Source organism: Miniopterus schreibersii (assembly GCF_964146895.1).
Source record: "Miniopterus schreibersii genome assembly, chromosome: 6".
NCBI classification, from domain to species: domain Eukaryota; kingdom Metazoa; phylum Chordata; class Mammalia; order Chiroptera; family Miniopteridae; genus Miniopterus; species Miniopterus schreibersii.
Window position 1 is genome coordinate 21,484,297 of NC_138107.1, and position 21,387 is coordinate 21,505,683.

Here is a 21,387-nt window from a genome sequence, read left to right on the forward strand (position 1 = left end):
AGTGATTTTTGTTTCTTTTATCTAACAACTTGGATGAATTCTGAAGATATTTGGTCAGGATAACCAGCAAAAAATTGACATTTTAACACATATTTTCAAGTAAACCTCTATCTACGTGCAAACCTCTATCTACATTTATAAAATACACTTACTATGCTTGCTGCTCTGCCTTGAATCATAGAGCCATTCAGTACAGGCTCACTTCCTTATTACCTCAATTACACCCCCGCACCCACAACATTCCACTACCATCTAATCCATGTTCAGAATTATATTAATCTGTACCATCACTGGCTTTCTATTCACAACCATTCTTACAACACAGGGAGTAAAACTAAAACTCATTCAATGCCACTGAAAACAACTAGAGCGTCAGGGATGACAACCAGGTACCAAGAGCCTAGCGAAAAATGGACAGGCTACATTAGTCTGGCTTCTTGGAGACTTTCACATCAGGCCTCTGGCCCACTCAGAAAAAGAGAGCTGGAGTTTCACTATGTCAGCAGCTGGGTAACGTGCTATTTGTCTGATACACTGAACTGAAGCTTTTATTTAATCACAGGGCTCTGGCATTACAAAAATAACAAGTCTTTTTCTTACAGAAAAATAAAAGGAAGTACAGGGTTAGATCCTAAGACCGGGAAGTGTAATTGAATGTAAGTTTAAAACATAATGAAGTTTTAAACTCTCCGTGTTGCCCAATTTTCCAGTTGGGCAACATGGAGAAACTGTGAAGTTTTTAGGAGCAACTGCTTCAATAGTTGGGATCAAGAGTATATTTCACTTACACATGAAAGGTGACATACAATGTTTCAATTCTGTATATTTTCACATCTTTCAATTGTCAGCGCAGGAGGTTCCAGGATATAAATCTTTCACCAACCCTTATGTCCCATGATCCTTATGTTCCAATTTGTTATGTCAGAAATTCCCGCATGCCAAATTCATATTGGTCTTTATTTATTGACATAATTGTTGAAGCAAAAGGTAGAACTGCAATGTACCCAGGAACCTGGTAAGCCCAGATGTGTGTATTTTCAGCCTTCAGATAAACAATGTAGAAAATACATTAAATGGTTATTTGAAATGGTTTTTCCAGCTCTAACATGTCTCCAGTTTTACTTCTAGAAAGCCACTGCCAAGTTTTTGTACCACCTATCTTATCAAGATCCGATAGACGAAAAAGCCTCTATATTCAGCATCTCTCTTCATTCCTCTGTGATAAAATGTCACAACTGATTGATTCTTATTTCATTCTAAGCCTTAGGTCCTCCACTTATAATACTTCTAGGGCTTCAACAGGGAACACATCTATTAGTGTGCATCAAGGAATTATGTCTATTTGCCACTTATGATCTGTAATCCATAATAAATCACCTTTTTTTCTTTCAAAATTAACAATATACTACAGGCTTCTCAGTTGCATGAGAATATACATTTATACCAAACTAAAAGATGTTATAGTCACCTCACATAAGCTTTTTAAGTTGTAGCTAAAATAATTTATTAAATATGAAAAGTTTATTTTACCAATGATGCTGGCAAGAATAAAAGATGATCTAGGTTTATACATTGATAATTTAAGAGCTCAGTGATTGGACTCGCTCCATTAACTAGTTTCTCGCTCAGCTTTATTTTCCGGCCTGGGTGGACAAGAAGTCCGGGGAGCAGTTGCCTTTAGATCTGCTCTGCACTTGGGGAAGCGCCTCATGCTCTGTGTGAGGTGAGCAAACAGCCCAGTGTTTTTTTTCATTTTATTAATAATGTCTTGTATTTAATTACGTGTTTTAGCCTTTATCTGAGTGTTACCATTTGATACACAGAGACTGACCTTTTCATAAGGGGCAATGATACAAAATTGTTCCACAAAGTGAACTATATGAACCACTTTTCACAGTTCGAATAAAATATTTTAAATATAAATATTGTAATTCTAGCAACAACCTTTCTACACAAGGTGGGAGAGGATGAGATTAATGAAAACCCAGTTATATTTCCATATAGCTCATGTTTAACCATTTGAATAGTTTGTTTTGTTTTTCAAAATCCAACTGCATAGGACCCATAATTGATAGGCCACTTCCTCTCCAAAACAAATAAACAATCAAAGGATAAAGTGATAAATTACAAGAAAGGAAAATATGTACCATTTACTACATTCATTCCTTTGCTCCAAAACTTGGCAAACGTGTAGGAAAAAATGATATCAAGTGGATACACTTTAACTTGCAAAGCTAATTTGGAGCCAATGAGGTTAAAAATATGTACCAGAATAGGCATAAATTATTTTAATATGTCCATGTGAAATGACTGTATTAGACATTTAATTAAGAAATCAGGAGGACTGCTGTGAAATGAGAAACAATGGCATTTACCAGCAGGACAACCCATTCATCCTGTTAAGGTCAAATCCAAGAATTCCAAATGTTTGCTTCATTTTCATCTATGTAAAAGACTGGGAGAAATCAAATTATTGTTATTGGCTGTATAACCTTCAGGAGATAGAAACTTTAATGGTTCTTAGGACGTAGTTTTAGTTGGTGTTCTTCCTGGAGCTTACAGTAGAGTGAAGGTTGCTTTTTATCATCTTGGTGTAGGTTTTAGCGCAAGAGCAAGATACTTGCAATTCCTTTAACAGGGAACATGGCTTAAAGCGCAAATACTTCTAGGCGAAACGACAAAAAGATTTGAATTGACGCTAGAAGCGAAGTGACTAATACCGATTCCTTCTTCGAGAGCAGAATTTTATGATGGAAATACACTGGGGCTTGAGAGGCAGGAGGAAGAAGGGGCTCGAAGATAAACCAAAGGCATCACCTTGACAGCCCCGGGGTGGGATCCCCCTTCCTTTCCAGTGAGACTTTGTTTTAAGCGCTAGGGCGTTGTGATGGGTATGCCTTTCAAAATCCTTTGCTCAGTCACGCACAGGAAAAGAAACTGCACTGAAATACAGAATCAAATCTTGTCATAGTAGACAGTTCCTTTTAAAATAAAACACATATTGCCCTGCAGGGCGTGGCTCAGCAGTTGAGCATCGACCTAGGATCCAGGCGATCCGGGTTCGATTCCCGGTCAGGGCACATGCCCAGGTTGTGGGCTTGATCCCCAAGGACTCTCTCATCATTGATGTTTCTATCTCTCTCTCTCCCTCTCCTTTCCTCTCTCTGAAGTCAATAAAGATATATTTTTTAAAAAATAAAAAAATAAAACATATCAATGATTATTTTCAGCTTCCTAAAGAAAACAGAGGGGGAAAGACACTTTGTAGGCGAAATCCCTTGCTCAGGACAGTGTCACGGGTACTAAAGTGCAGAGCGAGCGTCTCAAATGTGGGTGTAACCGCCACGCCTTTGGGAGCCGGGCGGCGATGTCAGTGTGCCTGCAGCGATTCCTGTCTGCCACCCAGCGGCCGCTGAAATAAATCCTATTTTTCTTTGTTGGCTATGGCCCTGAATTTTGCTTTTTAAAAAAAAAAAAAAAAAAAGAGGTAGATAATACAATCCTTGTAGTAAATGTTACATATTTTCCTTTGCGCAGACTCGAAGGCTGACCACGAATAAACACATGTGTTCTTCCCGGCGTCTCCGCACCTCCCGGGCTCAGATACTGACTGGCGCGGAGGACACGGAGCTGGCGCGGGACTCGCGCGTCACGTGGTTGGGCATGGCGAGGGTGCAGCAGGACACGCCCACGGTGGCCTCGGGCAGCTCGTCGTCCTCCGTCCACTCGTTGAGCTCGGGGCTGAAGCACTGGATGCACTTCTTGTACTTCTTCTGGCCCTCGTTCCAGCCGCCCACCAGGTAGGCGCGGCCGTGCAGCGCCGAGGCGCCCGCGGTGCTCACGCCCACCGGCAGCGGCGCGGCCGAGCTCCACTGGCGCGTGGCGGCGCTGAAGCACTCCACGGCCAGCACGTCCACGCGCTCCCCGCGCGGGTCCACCTGGCTGCCCCCCATCACGTACACCCTGTCGCCCAGCGAGAGCGCGCAGTGCCAGCCGCGGGGCGTGCTCAGGCTCGGCAGCTCCTGCCACGAGTCGCCGGCCGGGTCGTAGGCGCACACGGAGCGCGTGTACGCGTTGGCGATGTAGCCGCCGGTCACCAGCAGGCGGCCGTCGCTGACGGCGCTGGCGTGGCAGCAGCGCGCCACCTCCAGGGGCGCCTTGGGCTGCCACTGGTTGGTGGAGGGCACGTAGCACTCCAGCGAGGCCAGGCTGCCCTCGAGGTTGCGGCCGCCCACGGCGTACAGGAGCCCGTTGAACACGCTCAGGCTGAAGTGCGTGCGCTTCTGGTTCATGCTGGCCAGGTGTATCCAGGTGTTGAAGCGGGGGTCGTATCTAGGAAAGGCAGAGGAAGGGTGACAGCCTGGTTGGCGGCCGCCGGGGACCCCGTGCGACTCCACACACCCCAACGGGAGAGCCTGGGCACCGTCCGTGCGAGGAGGCTGCAGACAAAGCGCAGCTCCTCGCCTGGAGGCTGCTGTTTCTCTCCACCGGTGAAAAAAGTGTGACACTGGGGAAAAGCAAGGCCGGCATTGGTGACGCCCCTTCTCCCGCCTATCGGTTTACTTCCTGAAGACCCTACGGAGACAGGCCTGCCAGTCCCCCTTCCTCCACATTCAAACATCATCGGGCAGGATCTGTGAGGTTGCGTTTGGAGCGCGGGGCGCTCACCGGGTGTTTGTGGCACTCAGAAAAGGGGACGCTGCTGCGTGAAAGTCAGTCCCACGCGGCTTCAGACACCGGCCATCCCTCGCTCGTTCTCGCTGCTTAAGATAGGAGTTGCCTAATTGGATTTCTCCATTTCTCACACCCCCCTCCTACACCTGTCCTGGCCATTGCAACAGTTCGAACTGTTACCCGACCAAGTCTTCTATCATCTGTTTAGAACGAGATCAATGGGACTCACGTCCAGAAACATTAACAAAGCCTTAATTTTGAACAGTTTTCTATTTTCTAGCACTTTTTAGTAGGTGATAATTTTTTTAGTGTAGGGATCTATTTTTTCAGTGTTCAATATTACAGTAATTATACCGTAAGCCTTAAAATCAATATTGCAAAAACAGTGATTTGAGTACGAATAGTTGAATTATCAGTGGAGGAAAATAAGCAGTTATAGTAAAATATGATTTCCTGTTTACATAGGTCCAAAATATTGTAAGCACAGAATTCACTTCATCTGTTTGATGTTCATTCATCATTTAACCTCTAAGTCAAAACTAAAGTTGTAGCCCAGCTGGGCGTGGCTCAGCGGTTGAGCATGGACCTAGGATCCAGGAGATCTCGGCTGGATTCCTGGTCGGGCACATGCCTGGGTTGCGGGCTGGATCCCTAGTCAGGGGTGTGCAGGAGGCAGCCGATCAGTGACTCTCTCATCACTGATGTTTTTATCTCTCTCCCACTCTCTTCCTCTCTCTGAAATCAATAAAGATATATATTAACACACACACACAAACTAAAGTTATAAATTAAAGGCTAAAAATCAACTAATTGTTTGAATTCACTTAAATAACACACAATGAAATGACTATTTCTCATCATATACTACACAAACTTTCAGATCTTGCTCATTAGTTATGTTTGATTTTGTGAGCATGACTTTCTGAACATTTCATATACATAAAAGTTTAATTTTGTACCATAAATATACAAAACTAATATGGCACTTGAATTCTGTTTTCTGAAGAATTTATCATGTCCTTTACCCTTTCTTCATGCTCCAAAAATATTGACATTTTCTCTAATATTTAGTCTTCAATAAATGGGGTTTTTTGTTTGTTTGTTTTTGGTGTTTTTATTGATTTTTAGAGAGAGAGGAAGGGAGAGGGATAGAGAGAAACACTGATGAGAGAGAAACAGCACTGATTGGTTGCCTCTTGCACGCCCCCTACTGGGGATGGAGCCCACAACTCCGGCATGTGCCCTGACCAGGAATAGAACTGTGATCTCTTAGTTTCTGGGTCAAGGCTCAACCAGAGCCACGCCGGCAGGGCCGAATAAGTGTTTAAAATTAATTAGCTGCCACATTTTTAATGATCTCATTCTATTTGCCAATTATAAATCTGACAGTCATCAGTAAGTCACTTAAAAGAAATTTTGTATTATTTTAATCTTTCTTATCACTTACTGTTTAAAACTAAATTTGTACCCAGTGTCGTTCAGAAAAGCAGTGTACTGTGAAGAGCACCTGACTAGAAACGAGAAAATGTTTATTCCCACTTACTAAGAGTAGTAACCTCTCTGGGTATCAGATTTCTCACACGTAGAATCAGAATAATCCCACTTTCGCTGGCTTATTCGGAAATCTACAGAACATGAGTGGACTTTATGGACTGTGATGTGTTGTGTATAAGTATAATGTGGCGTTATTTTTATTATTAGTTTACTGAGCTAATGGACTAAGCTAATAGGCATGACCAACTTACTGCTACGTCAGGGCAATTTTCCCCGCAATATTGAGCCACTTCCAATAAAGGATCAAGTACCTGCAGAAATTGCTGACCGCATGCTTGGCTTGATTCCTTGCATCGTTCTGGTCTTCCCCACCGGCCACGTAAAGAAATCCATCCATCACAGCCACACACTGATTAAAACTCTTGGCTGGCATTTCTGTAAGCTTGCTCCATCCATTTTCAGGGTCTCTATACAAGACGTCTCTACTAAGGGACTTCTCAGTAAGGCCTGGTCGTCCCCCGACAGTGACCAGGACGCGACAGCCCCCGCGGATTCTCGTGCGCCTGGACTGCAATGTGTTTTGATGATACGGGAGTAAGTGGTAGTTCATGGCATCCACGAGAAGTTTGTGACAGTCAGCGTCTTGCATCATTCTCGGTACCGACTGAACGCAATTGACCAGGTCTTGTGCAGAGATGGTACCAAAGCGAATATTGCTCAGGAGATCTGCAGCATACCTCATCCTCTTTTGGTCAAATTCGAGCCATTTCATAGCAATCTGGAATGCCACTATTTCAGAAGGCAACTGTAAGTCGTCATCCATGAGAAGTTCGTTAATTTGCTCAAACGTGAGTTTCATAAACTGATCTGACTCTGCAAATTCAAGGAAGTTATCCCGGATAAACTTTTGGGCTGCTGCTTTTGCGTTTTTCAGAGAGTACGTTTCAGCAATGTTAGCGATGTACATGCAATTCTCAACAGTCATCTCTCGGATCAGAAAATCACTGCACATCTTTACAAGGGTATGGATCTGAAGACGAACAGCAGCAGAAATAACGCTTCCTATCGTGTACAAGGAGAGAGTCAGCTTTCCGGTGTAGGCATAGGCAATGACAGTGGCCAGGCCCGGCGGGGAGATCTCATTGAGATCCACCCGTTGAGTAGATGGGTCTTTTTTTAGGATGTTGTAAAAGTACTCACTGCATGAAGCCATCACTGACTTGTGAACATCAAAGGATTTGGTTTTGGTGCCAATGACTAAGTCGCAAAGGAAGCTCTCTTGCCGCATTTTACTTAAACCTTCCAAGAGGTTGAGGCCATAAGAAGCATCTGTTAATTCAGAAGAAATGCAGCTAAGGCCGTTGCCTCCCTCTAGGATCCCATTTAAAGCATTTAGTTTGTTTAGGGGACTGTCTTCTACAATTATGGTCATCTCATTGATTTCTCCTTTGTTCTTTCTGACAGTCTTCTTTTTGGGGGCCATGTTGGCAAATACACGGTCAGAATAAAGAACTTGCTAGAAAAAGAAAAAAAGGAATAGTATTATTTTATTTTATTTATTTATAAATTAATTTTATCGGGGTGACATTGGTTAATAAAATTATGCAGGTTTCAGGTGTACAATTCTACAATACATCATCTATATATTGTATTGTGTGTTCAGCACCCCAAGTCAAGTCTCCTTCCATCACCATTTATCCCCCTTTTACCTTCTTCTACCTCTCCCCCCTTCCCTCTGGCAATCACCATATTGTTGTCTGTGTCCAGGAGTCGTTCGTCTTTTTCTTTGCTTAATCTGTTCACCCTTTCACCCAGCTTCCAACCCCCCTGAACAGCTGTCCGTCTGTTCTCTGTATCTATGTCTGCCTCCACTTTGTTAGTTTATTTTAATTGTTCTTTGATTTTGAATTGCTACATTGAGAAGTGTTTTTTTTAATATAAAATAAAAAATTTTAGTGGCATAATGTAGATTAATCCTCAAAAATAGATTAAAAAGCTTACATTACAATAGATGCCCGTTTTATTGACAGTTTACTTCAGCATCAAAGACAATTCTAGAAATATTTATATTATCAAATGATACCACTCCATAGCTGTATTGCCAAGTAACTTTATATAGCAGAAATGACCAAATATTCTCAGATCTACAGAAATTATGAAATAGTTTAACATCATTTGAAGGGCTTGGTTTACTCTCATGAAAAAGTGAGTTATAACTATTCTGAAGTTTTCCTCAATAAAATACTAAAATTCAGGAATCCATGTAAAATGTAGAATATACATATATTTATGTATATATGTGTATATAAATAAATAAATGTGACACTTAAAAATCAATGGGTAAGGACTTGTACTGATAGCATTAGTTCAATTGATTTCTACTCTACATATTCACTAAGATAGTTTCCAGATGAGTTAAATATCTAAATTTCTCTTTCTCTCTCTTACACACACACAACATTTACACAAGAACTAGGGCAAAGTAGCTTCCTTTTTTAATCTTAAAGTGAGAAAGGCCCTCTTAGGTATAACACAAAATTCAGAAGCCATAAAGGAAAAGACTGAAATATCTCAAGATAGAGGAAAAATGAAAACTTCTACAAAACAACACCAACTGTTTAAAAGACAAGCAACAGTCTGTGAAAACAAACATTGGTAACATTTTTTCACAGATGAAAGGCCAATTGAGACAATATTTAAAGAGCTCCTACAAATCAATGAGAACAAGGTAATCCAATTTAAAAATGGACAAAGACTCTGTGGATGTAGGGCTGATAACTACTGGTGGTTTTGGAAGACATCTGAAACCCGGAGAGTAATCTGAATGCTTCAGACGGAAATGCTCAATATTCTGTTTATCTGTCATTAATAGATTATTTCATTGGTAACATATGGAGTGGATAGTTCAACAACTGGTAAAACAGGGCACCTACTAACTAACTAGTATGGATTCACAGTGCTGGAGCTGGGTTCCAGAGGCTCACCTTGGTACCTGTGGAAGTCTCCAGCTGCTGGATTACAGTGAGGCACAGGGGTCCCGGGAGGGGGCTGAAGGAGTGAGAGGCAGTTGGGAGAGGAGGGGTCAGGGAAGCTGCTATATGGTTATTTACCAAGTCATTGCACGAGGATCTCAGCATTTTAACAACTGATACTATACTGAAACGTACTCGGCCTAGGGATAGGGTGTAACTTCTCTGAGATTATTTTGATTTTAAGGGTTTTTTTTGTTTCTTCTAGTGAAAATGGAGGTTTCTGGCGTAAAGAGAGAATACAACACGGTGATATGCTGGGACAAAGGAGACAAAGGGCCAACAGGAAATTCCAAATAAAGTGGTGATTCTTGGAGCAATAATATCTGATATCCAGCTTTAACTCTTCCTTTTCTGCATGGTTTTTCTCTTATACCATCCTTAATTGAGGTATTCTCAAGTATCCTGAATAAAGCTGGATAAACTGCTGACCAGCTCACTCCATGCCTTTAGGAATATCATACAGAAGAGTTGTGAAGGCCTCAGCATCTGACGCAGAACTGCCTGGGTGTAAGCAGCAGCTCTAAACTCCGCTATTGGTCATAAAGCCAAGTGAAGCTCCCATCTGATAGACTGTCCCAAAGACAGAACCTACAAGCTTGGGACGGGGGATGGGGGGGAACGGGGAGAGTAGGGAGAGAAATGGGGAAAACTGATGTTAGGAAATGTAAAAAAAAAAAAAAGGTGATTTTGTAGAGGATTCAAGGGTTGGAAAAGGGGAATAATGTAGAATGAGTTGCCCCTCCCCCCGACTTTTTAAAAGCAATTGGATTTGGTTGCATTCTGCCTACAAGCAGGCTGCAGGTGGTACAGCCCCAGGAGTGAGCACTGCTGCTTTGAAGAACCAGAGGCTAGAGTCTGTGGCAACCACACCCACTGGAAAGTGAGCTGGGAATAACACAAAGCCCAATGGAAACTTAAATCTTCAGGAAGAATGAAGAGCATCAGAGATGGCAAATATAAGAAACTATTTTTTCTCTAAAGTTCTGTAAAATATATTTGACTCCCCAAAGCAAAAATGGAAACATTGTCTTGTGGGATTTATCATGTCCACAGATGTGGTACATGTGACAATTACAGCACAAAAGAAGGAGTGATGGCAGTAAATGAGTGTGCACAGTTGCAAGGTTTCTATGTTTTACGTGAAGTGGTACAATACTAACCATAGGCCTGTGAAAAACTTAAATTTGCATATTGCAATCGCTAGGGTAGTGCTGTCACATAGAAATATAAATGAGCCACATATGAATTTTAAAATTTTCCGTAGTCATACTAAAAAGGTAAAAAGAAACTGGTGAAATTAATTTTAATAACATATTTTATTCTGTGTCCAGTAGTTTTGCAGTAAACATCTTTGCCTCAAGCATTTTTTCTGCAAACATTTTTCTGTAGAACTAATTGGCCATAGGCAATTTTGCCATAAAAGATAAAATAACTGGTTGTCAGTTTGATTTCATTTCTCCATTGACAAAGTTCTCACATACTCCCATTTTTTATATTACATAAATCTTAGCTCTCATAAAGGTCTATACAGTGACAGGTAGACCCAGTGGTCTTAAAACAACTACATATTGTCTTGGCTGGTGTGGCTCAGTTAGCTGAGTGTCGTTTCACGCACAGAGAGGTCACTGGTTCAATTCCCAGTCAGGGCACATTCCGGGTTGCAGGCTGGATCCCCAGTAGGGGGCGTGCGGGGGCAGCCAATTGATGTTGCCCTCTCTCTCTCCCTTCCTCTCTCTCTATAAAAAAATCAATAAAAGAACTACATATTTAAAACAACTACATATAAGGCCAGTCTGCAAAGCTACATGTAAAGCCAGCTTGTATGCTATACTGGAAAATGATAACATACTGTATCAGTTTTTGCAAATCCTTCAGTTGGCACAGTCATTCCACCCACCCGTCAAAATCAAAAGTTTACCAAGCTACGGCAAATATAAAAGAGGCAGCTACTAATTCACAACAGTTTTTGAGAGCATTTATTATCGATTCTTTAGTTGGAAACTGATACCTCTCTTAATAAAGGGAGAAATTACTGTGAAAAAAGAGAGTAAAATACTCTTGAATGAAAGACTTCAAAGACAATATATTTTCACTTTTTTGCAATAGTCTTTAATTTTGTTATTAATTTTTCATGCTTCATCATGTCCTTTTTACTGTCCCTCTTTTATATTCCATTCTTTTATCTTTCACTGTGAAATTGCCTTATGGTCAACTAGTTATGTGACAAAAATGCTTGTGGCAAAGATGCTCATAGCGAAACTACCTAGAACTATTTTATTCAACCTACTATATACAAAATGTTATTTCAAAATGCAATTGCTATAAAATTATTAATATGATATTTTACTTTTTTTCATACTAACTCTTCATAATCCAGAGTGTGTCCTATACTTACAACACTGCTTATTTGGAACTAGCCACATTTCAAGTGTTTAATAGTCACAGGTGACTGACAACCATGGTATTGAACAGCAGAGCCTTAGAACAACCATTTAAAGAATGCAAAGTATATCTGAAAAACCAATAGATAAATTTAGATGGAATTCGAAAACTGGCAGGAAAGTTAGAACAGAGGAATAAAATTAGAGGAAGCAAACAGGAAAATAATTTAATGGTAAACTTAAATCCAATTATATTAGTAATTATATTAGATGTTAATGGGTGAAACATTCTAATTTAAAGGCACAAGACTGTCAGAATGAATAAGAAAAATAAGACCCAAAAATACATGCTATCTACAAGAGACTCACTATAAATATAAAGACACAGATAGGTGAAAAATAAATGGGTAGAAAAAGATTTACCACAGAAATAGTGGACCTAAGAAGACTGGACTGGCTATATTAATATCAGATAAAATACACTTCAAGAAAAAAAATTACCAGTGATAGAAAGGGAATTTCATCATGATAAAAAGGTCATATCATCATGAAGATACAATCGTAATGGATATATGCAAATAGGAGCTTCAAAATATGTGAAGGGAGAAACAGGCAAGTCCTCAGTTATATTTGAGAATGTTAATAACTCTTAGCAACTGATAGAATAACTAGAAAAAAGATCAGTAAAGGTATAGATTATCTGAACAACATTATTCATCACCCTGACTTAATTGATATTTCTAGAATGTCACATGCAACCACTGCAGAATACAAATTCTTGTCAAGTGTATATAGTACATTTGCCACGACAGATTCTGTGCTGGGCCTCAAAACATGTCTTAGTAAATTTAAAAGCTTTGGAGTCATACAGAGTATGTTCTCTGATCATACTGTAATTTTAAATTAAAAATTAATAACAATAAATATCTAGGAAAACCACCAATATTTGCACATTAAACAATACACTTCTAAATAACCCATGAGTCAAAGAAGAAATCACAAGGGAAATTAGATAATATTTCAAACTGAATGATAATAAAAATACAACATAAATGCCAGCGCCACTATTTACCTGAAGTGCGACTTGCCGTAGATAAATTACCTACCCTCGTGGAGTCTCCACTTCTGTCTAAAGTGAAGCTAATAATCGGCCTGCCTATAGGGTTGTCAGTGAAAGCTCAGCAAAGAAATGCGGGTGCGGCAGTTGGAAGAGTATCTGGCAAAAAGTGAGTGCTCAAAAAAAACGGAATCGTTTTCATTAATGTCGACAACCCTTGTTCATTGTTTCTTTGGAAGTAAAGGAGGTGAACTGTTTAGCTTTGGGGTGCAGTGAATCAGAAAAAGCTGCCACATCATGGAGAAGCCATCATGAGGAACAGGAGGCGACATGGGACAAGCATAGAGGGCTCAGGTTGAGAGCTGGCCTACGGCAGCCAGCAGAGATTTCTGGACTATGTGAACATTTCGCAGGGATTTTTGAAAACACCAGGGAGAGAAATGGAATTTGTGCAATTATATAACCGGAGGAATAGATTGTTTTTATTTTGATATAAAGGATAAAGGTGGTCCTGGAAGTTTGGAAAACCCGGGATAGTTGGCTATAGGTTGTATAAGCAAAACAACAGACGACATGGACTAGACTGAATCTACGAGCCTGGACTTGAAGATTCAAATGAAAAGAAACTATTTTGATGGGGGTGGTGTTAGAGTGGGAAGGTTTGCTGGAAACAAGAGTCTCGCTGGCCCTCGTACCAAAGGGTTGTTAAGAGGAGCGGGTGCAGGAGCCAGAAGGTCGGCAGGAGGGGAACCGCCTCAGGCTGAAGCAGGGGGTCGTGGTTCAGCACAGCGCGCAGACCAGGGTGACCGCGGTCACGGGGGGACAGTGGGCAGGCGATGCTAGGCCAGCACTTCAGGCTCTGGCCTGCCAGGAACAGGGGGAACTTGGTGAGTGAGTGGGTAACGGGGAAAGGTTCAGAAATCTCCGGGAGGGGAGAGGCCCACCGGAGTGAAACCAGTGAGCCCTCCCGCGGCCCGCCTTCTCTGGCCTCCGCTGCCTGGCCCTCAGCTCTTCCCTTCCCGTGGAAACCTTCGTGACCCTCTCTGTCTGGACTCTCTTGCCTATGTCCCATTTCTCCAGGACTCTACTGGGGACAGTTATGTTATGTGTTACATATGTATATATGTTAGCTAGTCTGAGAAATAACGCAGGCTCATCATTAATGAACATGTCTACTCTTCCTCCCAGATATGCATGTGTTTTGGTGGATTTTTTTGTTTTTTTATCAGTGTCCTTTTATGGCTCACAAATTTCTAAGAGTAGCCACTGTGGAACACACACACACACACACACACACACACACACACACACACACACACGGGTGGGCAAAAGTAGGTTTACAGTTGTTCATATGGTAAATAACACAATAATTAATAAATGCTACAAGAATAATAATTTCACATACTTACAATTGTAAACCACCTTTTCCCACCCCTGTATATATATTTTATTCTTTGAATAATATTTAATCTTAATAATCTTAATATTTTAATATATATATATATATTTTAAATGAGAGAGGGCTTTTAGAGCCCTCAGAATCACTTTGTAGAAGTAATTGGCTTTTTTAGCTCTCCCTAGGGGAGGTAGAGGCAAAGAAGCCAGCAGGAGACCACTGTGACAGGAGACTGACTAGTCATTGGATGATGAACACATAATACTATATACAGGTGATGCACTATAGAATTGTACACTTGAAACCTATATAACTTTATTAACCAATGTCACCCCAATACATTCAATTTAAAAATGCAAAAAATCTCTACCTCACTCTATCATCATAAAAATAACAATAAAAAATAACAGGAATAGGATGTGAAGTTCTAACCTGACCATCTTCAGATCCTTGATGAATTTGTAATTAATCACCAAAAGCAGAAGTGACATATAATTTCAAGCACTTAGTAAAATAAATTTTTTGTAAATATGAAAAAAAGGAGACTATTAAAATCACAGCCTGTGGATAACTTCCTTTCCTGGTGGCCGTATTTCCCCAGATATGCTCATAAATTGTCTGTCTTTGCTAGAGCTGCCGTGCCATTCTATTCCTGGGTTTGCACCTTGAGGGAGAGGCTGTCCATCTACCTGCCCAGGTGTTGTCAGTCTGTGCCATGTTCCTCCAATAAGGTCACTGCAGGCCCCCCAGAGGAGTCTGAGGATCTGGGCCACTTCTTTGAAGCTGGGCAAAGCTCTGCTGTCCTCTAGGCTGCAGAGATATTCACCAGCCCCACAGCCTGATAACTGCTCTTCCACTGGCCCTGCTCTTCCATTTCCATCAGCCCCCGTGGGGTTCCAGCCACTGCAGGACTGCAAGCCAGCAAAAATGACAAGGGCAGCCGCCTGCGTGCTCCGGGCCTACTGCAGAGAAGACCGGCTTCCTCATTGCGGGGCATCAAAACCCAAGAGGTGGTCTTCTCACTAGCAGATGGGGAAGCCTTCGAGAATTCTCCAGGCCCTTCACACTGGGGCCTTTCTGGAGCGTACGGACACAAGGCATGTCACACTGGGCACACACACATACGTTCACCATGTCACTTGATTAACCAGCATCTTTCCACAATCACCTTTAAATGAAGGGCAAGGGCGACCTTAAAAGAAGTTATAAAAGGGCAGCCTAGGAGTCAATGTGTAAAAGTCAAGTGGGACAATTTAATTCACATCTGTTGACTCATTTGGTGATGGTGCTGGGCTCTGAGGCCGATTCTATGGGCTAATAGAGGGCGATTAGAAAAAAGTCCTGAATATTTAAAAAAATGTATTACTCAGTCACTAGGTCATATGTGAGCATGTAGTCAAAAGCAATTTGTACAGGAACTCTCACTGTTTTTCCTACAATTATACAAATGTTCACTATGCACTCCCGGGCCATATTATTAGTGATCACCAATGATGGTCACAATGACAGTCAGAATGTGGCTGCAAGAAAAAGATTACAAAAATGACGTACATGTTCATATATAATCTAGACTATAGCCTAGACATTGGGTCATACATTTTGAAAGCTGGAAGAGGGTTTTAATGATCATTGTTGTTTTTTTAAAAAGCTTATTTATTTATCTTTTTAATAAGTAAGTGCCTTGTGGCCAGCTGCTCAGGGAGTCTCCAGGCTTGGGCGCCAGGTCAGTCACCATAGTTACCATGCCCAAGGGATGGCTCTGACCGGGATCATGGTCTGGATGTGAGGAGCACAGCCTCGCTGAGAGGCCCGTGGCTGGGAGAGTTTTAAGACTGTTTCTCTGTTTTTTTCTAAAGCACGATGAGCTTGGTTCTCCTTCCCAACCCAGGGAGCACTAATAAGTTGCCCCTTGGGGTCAAAGAGAGGAAGACCTATACAGAGTCCCACCCCATCCCCCCAACACCAGACTATTAGTGCCTGGCACTCTTCACACAGCCCCTACCATGGGTCAAAGAGAGGAAGACCTATACAGAGTCCCACCCCATCCCCCCAACACCAGACTATTAGTGCCTGGCACTCTTCACACAGCCCCTACCATGGCAGGGCAGGGGGGAAAGAGCAGGTCTAGCCACAGCAGCTGAGGTTGTGTAATGGGATAAGCAGCCATTTGTAGGTATTTCCAGTCCCTCCCTGTCTCTTCCCTTTTTTGGGTGAAAGAAGAGACTTTCCGTAGGGTGCAGAGGGTTGTAGAAGGCTCCCTATGCTACCAGGGCTAGCCCTCCATTCTGTGGAGGGCGCCCAGAGACTTCTCCTCTGGTGATGGACACCACACCCTCCTCCCCTCTCTGCTCCATCCACTGTCACCCAAAGTAGCCTCTTGGGTGTCCCCCATTAGGAGCTGGGCAGAAGGGTAACAGAGATGCAACTTCATGCTCCCCTCCCACAGCCCACTGCAGATCTTGGCTCTGTGTCATTTCTATGATGACAGTGTCATGCATTCAACACCCGATAAACAGCTGGGCAGTTATGTGAACCATCACATTTTTCATCATCTTTTGTATTTGCCAAATTTGAGTATATTAATAAATAATTCCTAAATATAAATTACCAAGCATGAATCTATATTATGAATCAAATGTAAATCATTACCTCCATTTCTACCTAAAAAAATAATTATATAACTAGCATTTATTAATTGAGTGCTTACTGTGTGCTTAACCCTGGGTAAGTATTTTATTTTTTTAAATTTGAGCATCACTAAAATCCTAAAATGTAGGTTATATTAAATTCATTTTACAAATGAAGAAATAAAAGTTCAGGGAGAGTTTTAAAAATGTATCCAAGGTCACACAAGGTCACAGTCAAACCCAGATTGAACCTTGACCCCCTACATTGCCTCCCTTAAATCCAGAGTAGGTTAAAATCTGTAGCAGTTTAAAAAGTTAGCTCTTTCCCATATGAGAAGATAGAGACTGAGTGAGGTAGGACTGTCATTTATAAATTCAAAATTTGGATATGGAGAACCTGAAATGGCTCTTTATAGCTCCAAACACTGAAATAAAAGAGTTGCCCTTTTAAATGTAAGATACATTTCTTTGGAGACAAACAGAGTCTGTGGATTTCTTTATCCTATGAGGGGTAGTAAAGATATGAAACTTCCAATAAGTGGGTAAGCCAAAAATAGAAATGGGTTCCAGGAGGTCTTGCCTGAATTTGCTGACCAGGGAATAAATACTTCCTTATAAGTGTTAGGTTGAATATGGAATTATCCATTTTTGTTTAAAGACAAATATCATGAATTTCTTATGGTTCAACTTAGCTAGTGGCCTATGCTTGACTCTTATCAATAAATTATATAGACTCTATACATCAAGTTAACTTCTATTTTCCAACCCTGGATACAAGATGCAAGAACCAGGGTTAAAATTTTTGGGTTTGGTTTAGCTGAAAATGTTACTAAAATAGCTCTTTCTCTTTCCTAGTCTGTTTTGTGTGTTGGGGTATGCGGTTGGTGGGTGGGGGTGGGTGGGAGGGAGGATTGGAAATCTAGTTTCTAAGACTAATGTCTCTTTGGTTGCCATAGAACTGAAAATTGGGTTTCAGTGTTCACTTTTTTCTAATCAGCCGATGGACCCGCAGGAAAACATCCAACATTTTAGAACTTCAGTTTAATCACCTGTCAAATGAGGAGATGTGTACTTTTCAGTTCTAAGATTTTACAGAGAGTTAAGCATGGCTTTTGTTGTCAGAATTGTCAAAGTCTGGTCCTGGTATCACTTCTCTCCCCAGTGTGGCCTTTTAGGACCCAGGAATCACCTCATGACCAGACATAGATGAACCATCTTAGACAGAGATCCTTCACCTGGAAGTCATGCATCTGGGTCTGGGTGGCCAGCTTTAGCAAATAAAAACACACAGATGGCCAATTAATTTTGAATTTCAGCCCGGCTGGGTGTGGCTCAGTGGTTGATCATTGACCTATGATCCAGGTGATCACAGTTTGATTCCTGGTCAGGGCACATGCCCGGGTTGTGGGTTCGATACCCAGTTGGGGGCGTGCGGGAGGCAGCCGATCAATGACAACTCTCTCATCCTAGATGTTTCTATCTCTTCCTCTCCCTCTCCCTTCCTCTCTCTGAAATCAATAAAGATATATTTTTTTAAAAAAGTGAATAAACTTGAATTTCAGATGAATCACAAACCAGTTTTGAGTATAAGTATATCCCATGCAATATTTGGGATATACTTATACTCAAAACTGGTTTGTGATTCATCTGAAATTCAAATGTAACTGGTCCTGTATTTTATCTAGCAGACTTTTTCTGGGTTGGTGATCCATGAATTCCATGACATTTTCGGGAACGATATGAAACCTGTGAACGTGTGTTTGTGTGCATTTTTCTGTAGCGTGGGCCCAGAGCTATCCTGAGGTTCTCAAAAAGACCCATAACCCCAAACAGATCCAGAACCACTGGACTGAGAATGACGCTGCCATGAAATGGTAACATAATTCTACCCTCGTCTACGAGTGGGCAAGTCCATGTGAAAGTATCACACTTGGAATCAAGTTCCTTCTGGCCTGAGACAGATCTCAGAGGAAGAGCTCCTAGGACTGATTATAGAAAAGAATTGTCACTTTATATTTAAGAACATTCTTGTTCCTGCTGCCCTCCACCCTTGTCTCCAGGGAGAGACTACACAGGTCAATCAGAAAAACCATGTGTGCTAAAGTGTCACTGTCACTCCCATGCCAGAATGAGCTGGGATCCCAGAATGTCTTCCTGCCAAAGGGGCGAATCAGCTGCCGGTGCTCCCTGTCCCGGCCACATTCCAAGTGCTGCATCTGTCCCCGCTCATCAGCACTGACTCCCGGAATAGAAACATAGAAATGCTCTGCTCTGCTCTGCTGCTTGCCGTTTTAAGTTAAGTCCAACATGGAGGTGGGGGGTTGGGGGTTCCACTTTACCGTTTCACTTCCAACATAGTTTCTAATCTAAAACCTATGTCTGCATAACCATATGTGCACATTTAGAACAAAAACTTGTTGTACAGATAAATTACAAATTTGTTCTTTTTTTCTGGGGGGATTTCTATTTTGTAAATAGGTTATATTTATGGAAATTCAAAGAGTTCTCTGACTTTTTTTGCTACCTATTTTATTAACATTAATTGCATTTTATCTAAAGTTATTGGGTACCAAATGTTTACATCCTTCCGTAAAAATGGAGAAGAAATTCTAACCTTTGTGAACAAAACCTAAGAATTTAAATTCCCCCCTCTTCTTTATAAAATAGAGGAAGAAAAACATACATCAGACTCTAGAGTCTTAAACTTATTGTTAGAAATTACAAGTCATTTTACTATTTTAAAGCATCCTCTCATGACTTTTCTATGACTATGACAGTCGCCTAATGTATCACATTCCTTCAATTTCAAGAAAATGGTTTCTGGCTCCCAAATTCAGATCAGGGACATGAGCAATCTGACCCAGCTGTAGATGCCTTCAGCGAAATAGCTCTGCAAGCACTTAGACATGCCACCCTCTCCCACCCACAGGGCCACACACCCCGGAGTCTGGAAGACGGGAATCAGAGAGTGTGGCCCCAGCTCCTTACCCTCCTGTGTTGAGTGGCGTCCCCGACTTGTGATGATGAAGTGTCAGCAGCAACTCCTCTTGGGAAGCAATCTGTGGAGAGAGAGAGGGAGAAGGAAAATCCGGTGGGGAGCCACCAGCAGCCACCTGACAAGTCCCAGCAGCAATTTTTAGAGTGACCCTTTGCAGTCCCACTGGCTAAAGCAGCTGAGCCTGCGCGTCGCCCCAGCAGCCCTGTGAGCCCTCCTCTCCCTCTTTGGCCTTCAACTCCAGGCCACCCTGGGGCAGAGGGCGGAGCTCTGGTTGGAGGAGAGGGGTTGGGTTTCTTGACCTGCCTAGTTTTGGTGGTTGTCTTTTTGTTGTTGTTGTTGTTGTATTGTTTGTTTGTTTTTAAGTTAAGAGCTCAATCAACCTGGGTGTGAGGAAAGAAAATTCATTAGGTGGGTATGTAATTGTTGGGAGCAAAGATCAGAGTGCACATACTGGGAAGGGAAGGTTGTGGGTAAAAATGAGCTTCTAGAAAGTAAATAGGCTGGTCACCTCAGGTCCTCTGAGAAGAGTGAGTTTATAAATAGAGTGTTCTTTAGAAGAACAGCACATGTTTGCAAGAACAAGGTTGCTGGTACCTCATACAGGCGCTGGCATTATTAGAGTCAATGTCTAGTTCAATAGTGAAGTTCACGACCAGTGCTCGATTATTCCGTGATTCATAGGGAGGTCTAGGATTAATACACTCTAGGACACATGCAAGCTGAGAAAATATCCACTTTGGCAACACTTCATGTGAAAAAAAATTCAGAGGATTATAATTGACCGCAAGCTTTTAATAGGCACCAAGAGTGTGAAATGGCTGCTAAAAAAGTTAAACTGATATTAGGCTGCAATAATAGAAAAGTAGATCATGGAAAATAAATGTTCTGGCCCTGGCCGGCGTGGCTCAGTTGGTTGGATGTTGTCCAGTGCACCAAAGGGTTGCTGGTTCAGTTCCCTGGCAGGGCACATTCCCTGGTTCAATTCCCTGGGTTGTGGGCTCAATCCCTGGTAGGGGGTGTGCAGGAGGCAGCTGATCAATGTTTGCCTCTCACATCAACGTTTCTCTCTCTCCCTTTCCCTTCCTCTCTCTCTAAAAATCAATTTAAAAAATCATTTAAAAATTAATAAAAATAATAAAAAAGAAATGCTCTGGTTATTCTTTATTAGTCAGATCACGTGTTAAGTATTGCTTTGACGCCTTGGCACACTGAGAAATCATTCTGCACCCTGAAGGAGCTGGCTGGAGTGAAGAGAGCTTCAGAGCTGTGATATTGGGACCACCTGCAGAAAGGTAGGACTAAGAGAGGATGTGGGATACATGAGACTCCTGAGTGATAGTGTTTTGGGGGCTGTTATGCAGCAAGAAAATTCATTTAAAATTTTTGTAGCTTAAGGTGTCAAAAATTAGGCCCAGTGGATAGAAATTCCAGGGAACTAACTAAAAAACAAGAAAGGAAAACTCTTATGACAACTGGGTTTTGATGATGGAGATGGGTTCTAATGAAGAAAAGGAGCCAGTTCCCAATGATTAGAGGGATGGAAGTAAAAGAAGCCATGGGACTGGGTGACACAGAAGGGACTCTCGCTCTGGCTGGGCACTTGCATTGGATCATCTCTGTTATTTTTCCAACTCTAAGATTCTATGTATTGGCTTCCGGTTCTCCTGACACCTCTCAACTCATTGGGTATGTCTTAGTTACCACTTCTATTTGAATTACAGCCAGCTT

At 41.8% G+C, this 21,387-nt stretch overlaps 1 protein-coding gene across 1 annotated transcript; it reads right to left on the reverse strand.

Annotated features, from left to right (window-relative positions):
• Window positions 1-3,471: 3,471 nt before the first annotated feature.
• KLHL31 (kelch like family member 31) lies at window positions 3,472-19,892 on the reverse strand. Its single transcript, XM_081141365.1, has 3 exons — window positions 19,650-19,892; window positions 6,480-7,684; window positions 3,472-4,332 (listed from the first exon to the last, which is right to left on the reverse strand). The coding sequence occupies exons 2-3, from the start codon at window positions 7,649-7,651 to the stop codon at window positions 3,600-3,602; spliced, it is 1,905 nt and encodes a 634-aa protein (XP_080997491.1). The 5' UTR covers window positions 7,652-7,684; window positions 19,650-19,892; the 3' UTR covers window positions 3,472-3,599.
• Between the last annotated feature and the right edge of the window lie 1,495 nt (window positions 19,893-21,387).

Excerpts from the sequence above, each read along its gene's own strand:
- KLHL31 (XM_081141365.1), bottom strand. The coding sequence starts at position 7,651 with ATGGCCCCCAAAAAGAAGACTGTCAGAAAGAACAAAGGAGAAATCAAT. Across the intron at positions 4,333-6,479 it reads GCGGTCAGCAATTTCTGCAG|ATACGACCCCCGCTTCAACA; the intron begins GTACTTGATCCT and ends TGCCTTTCCTAG.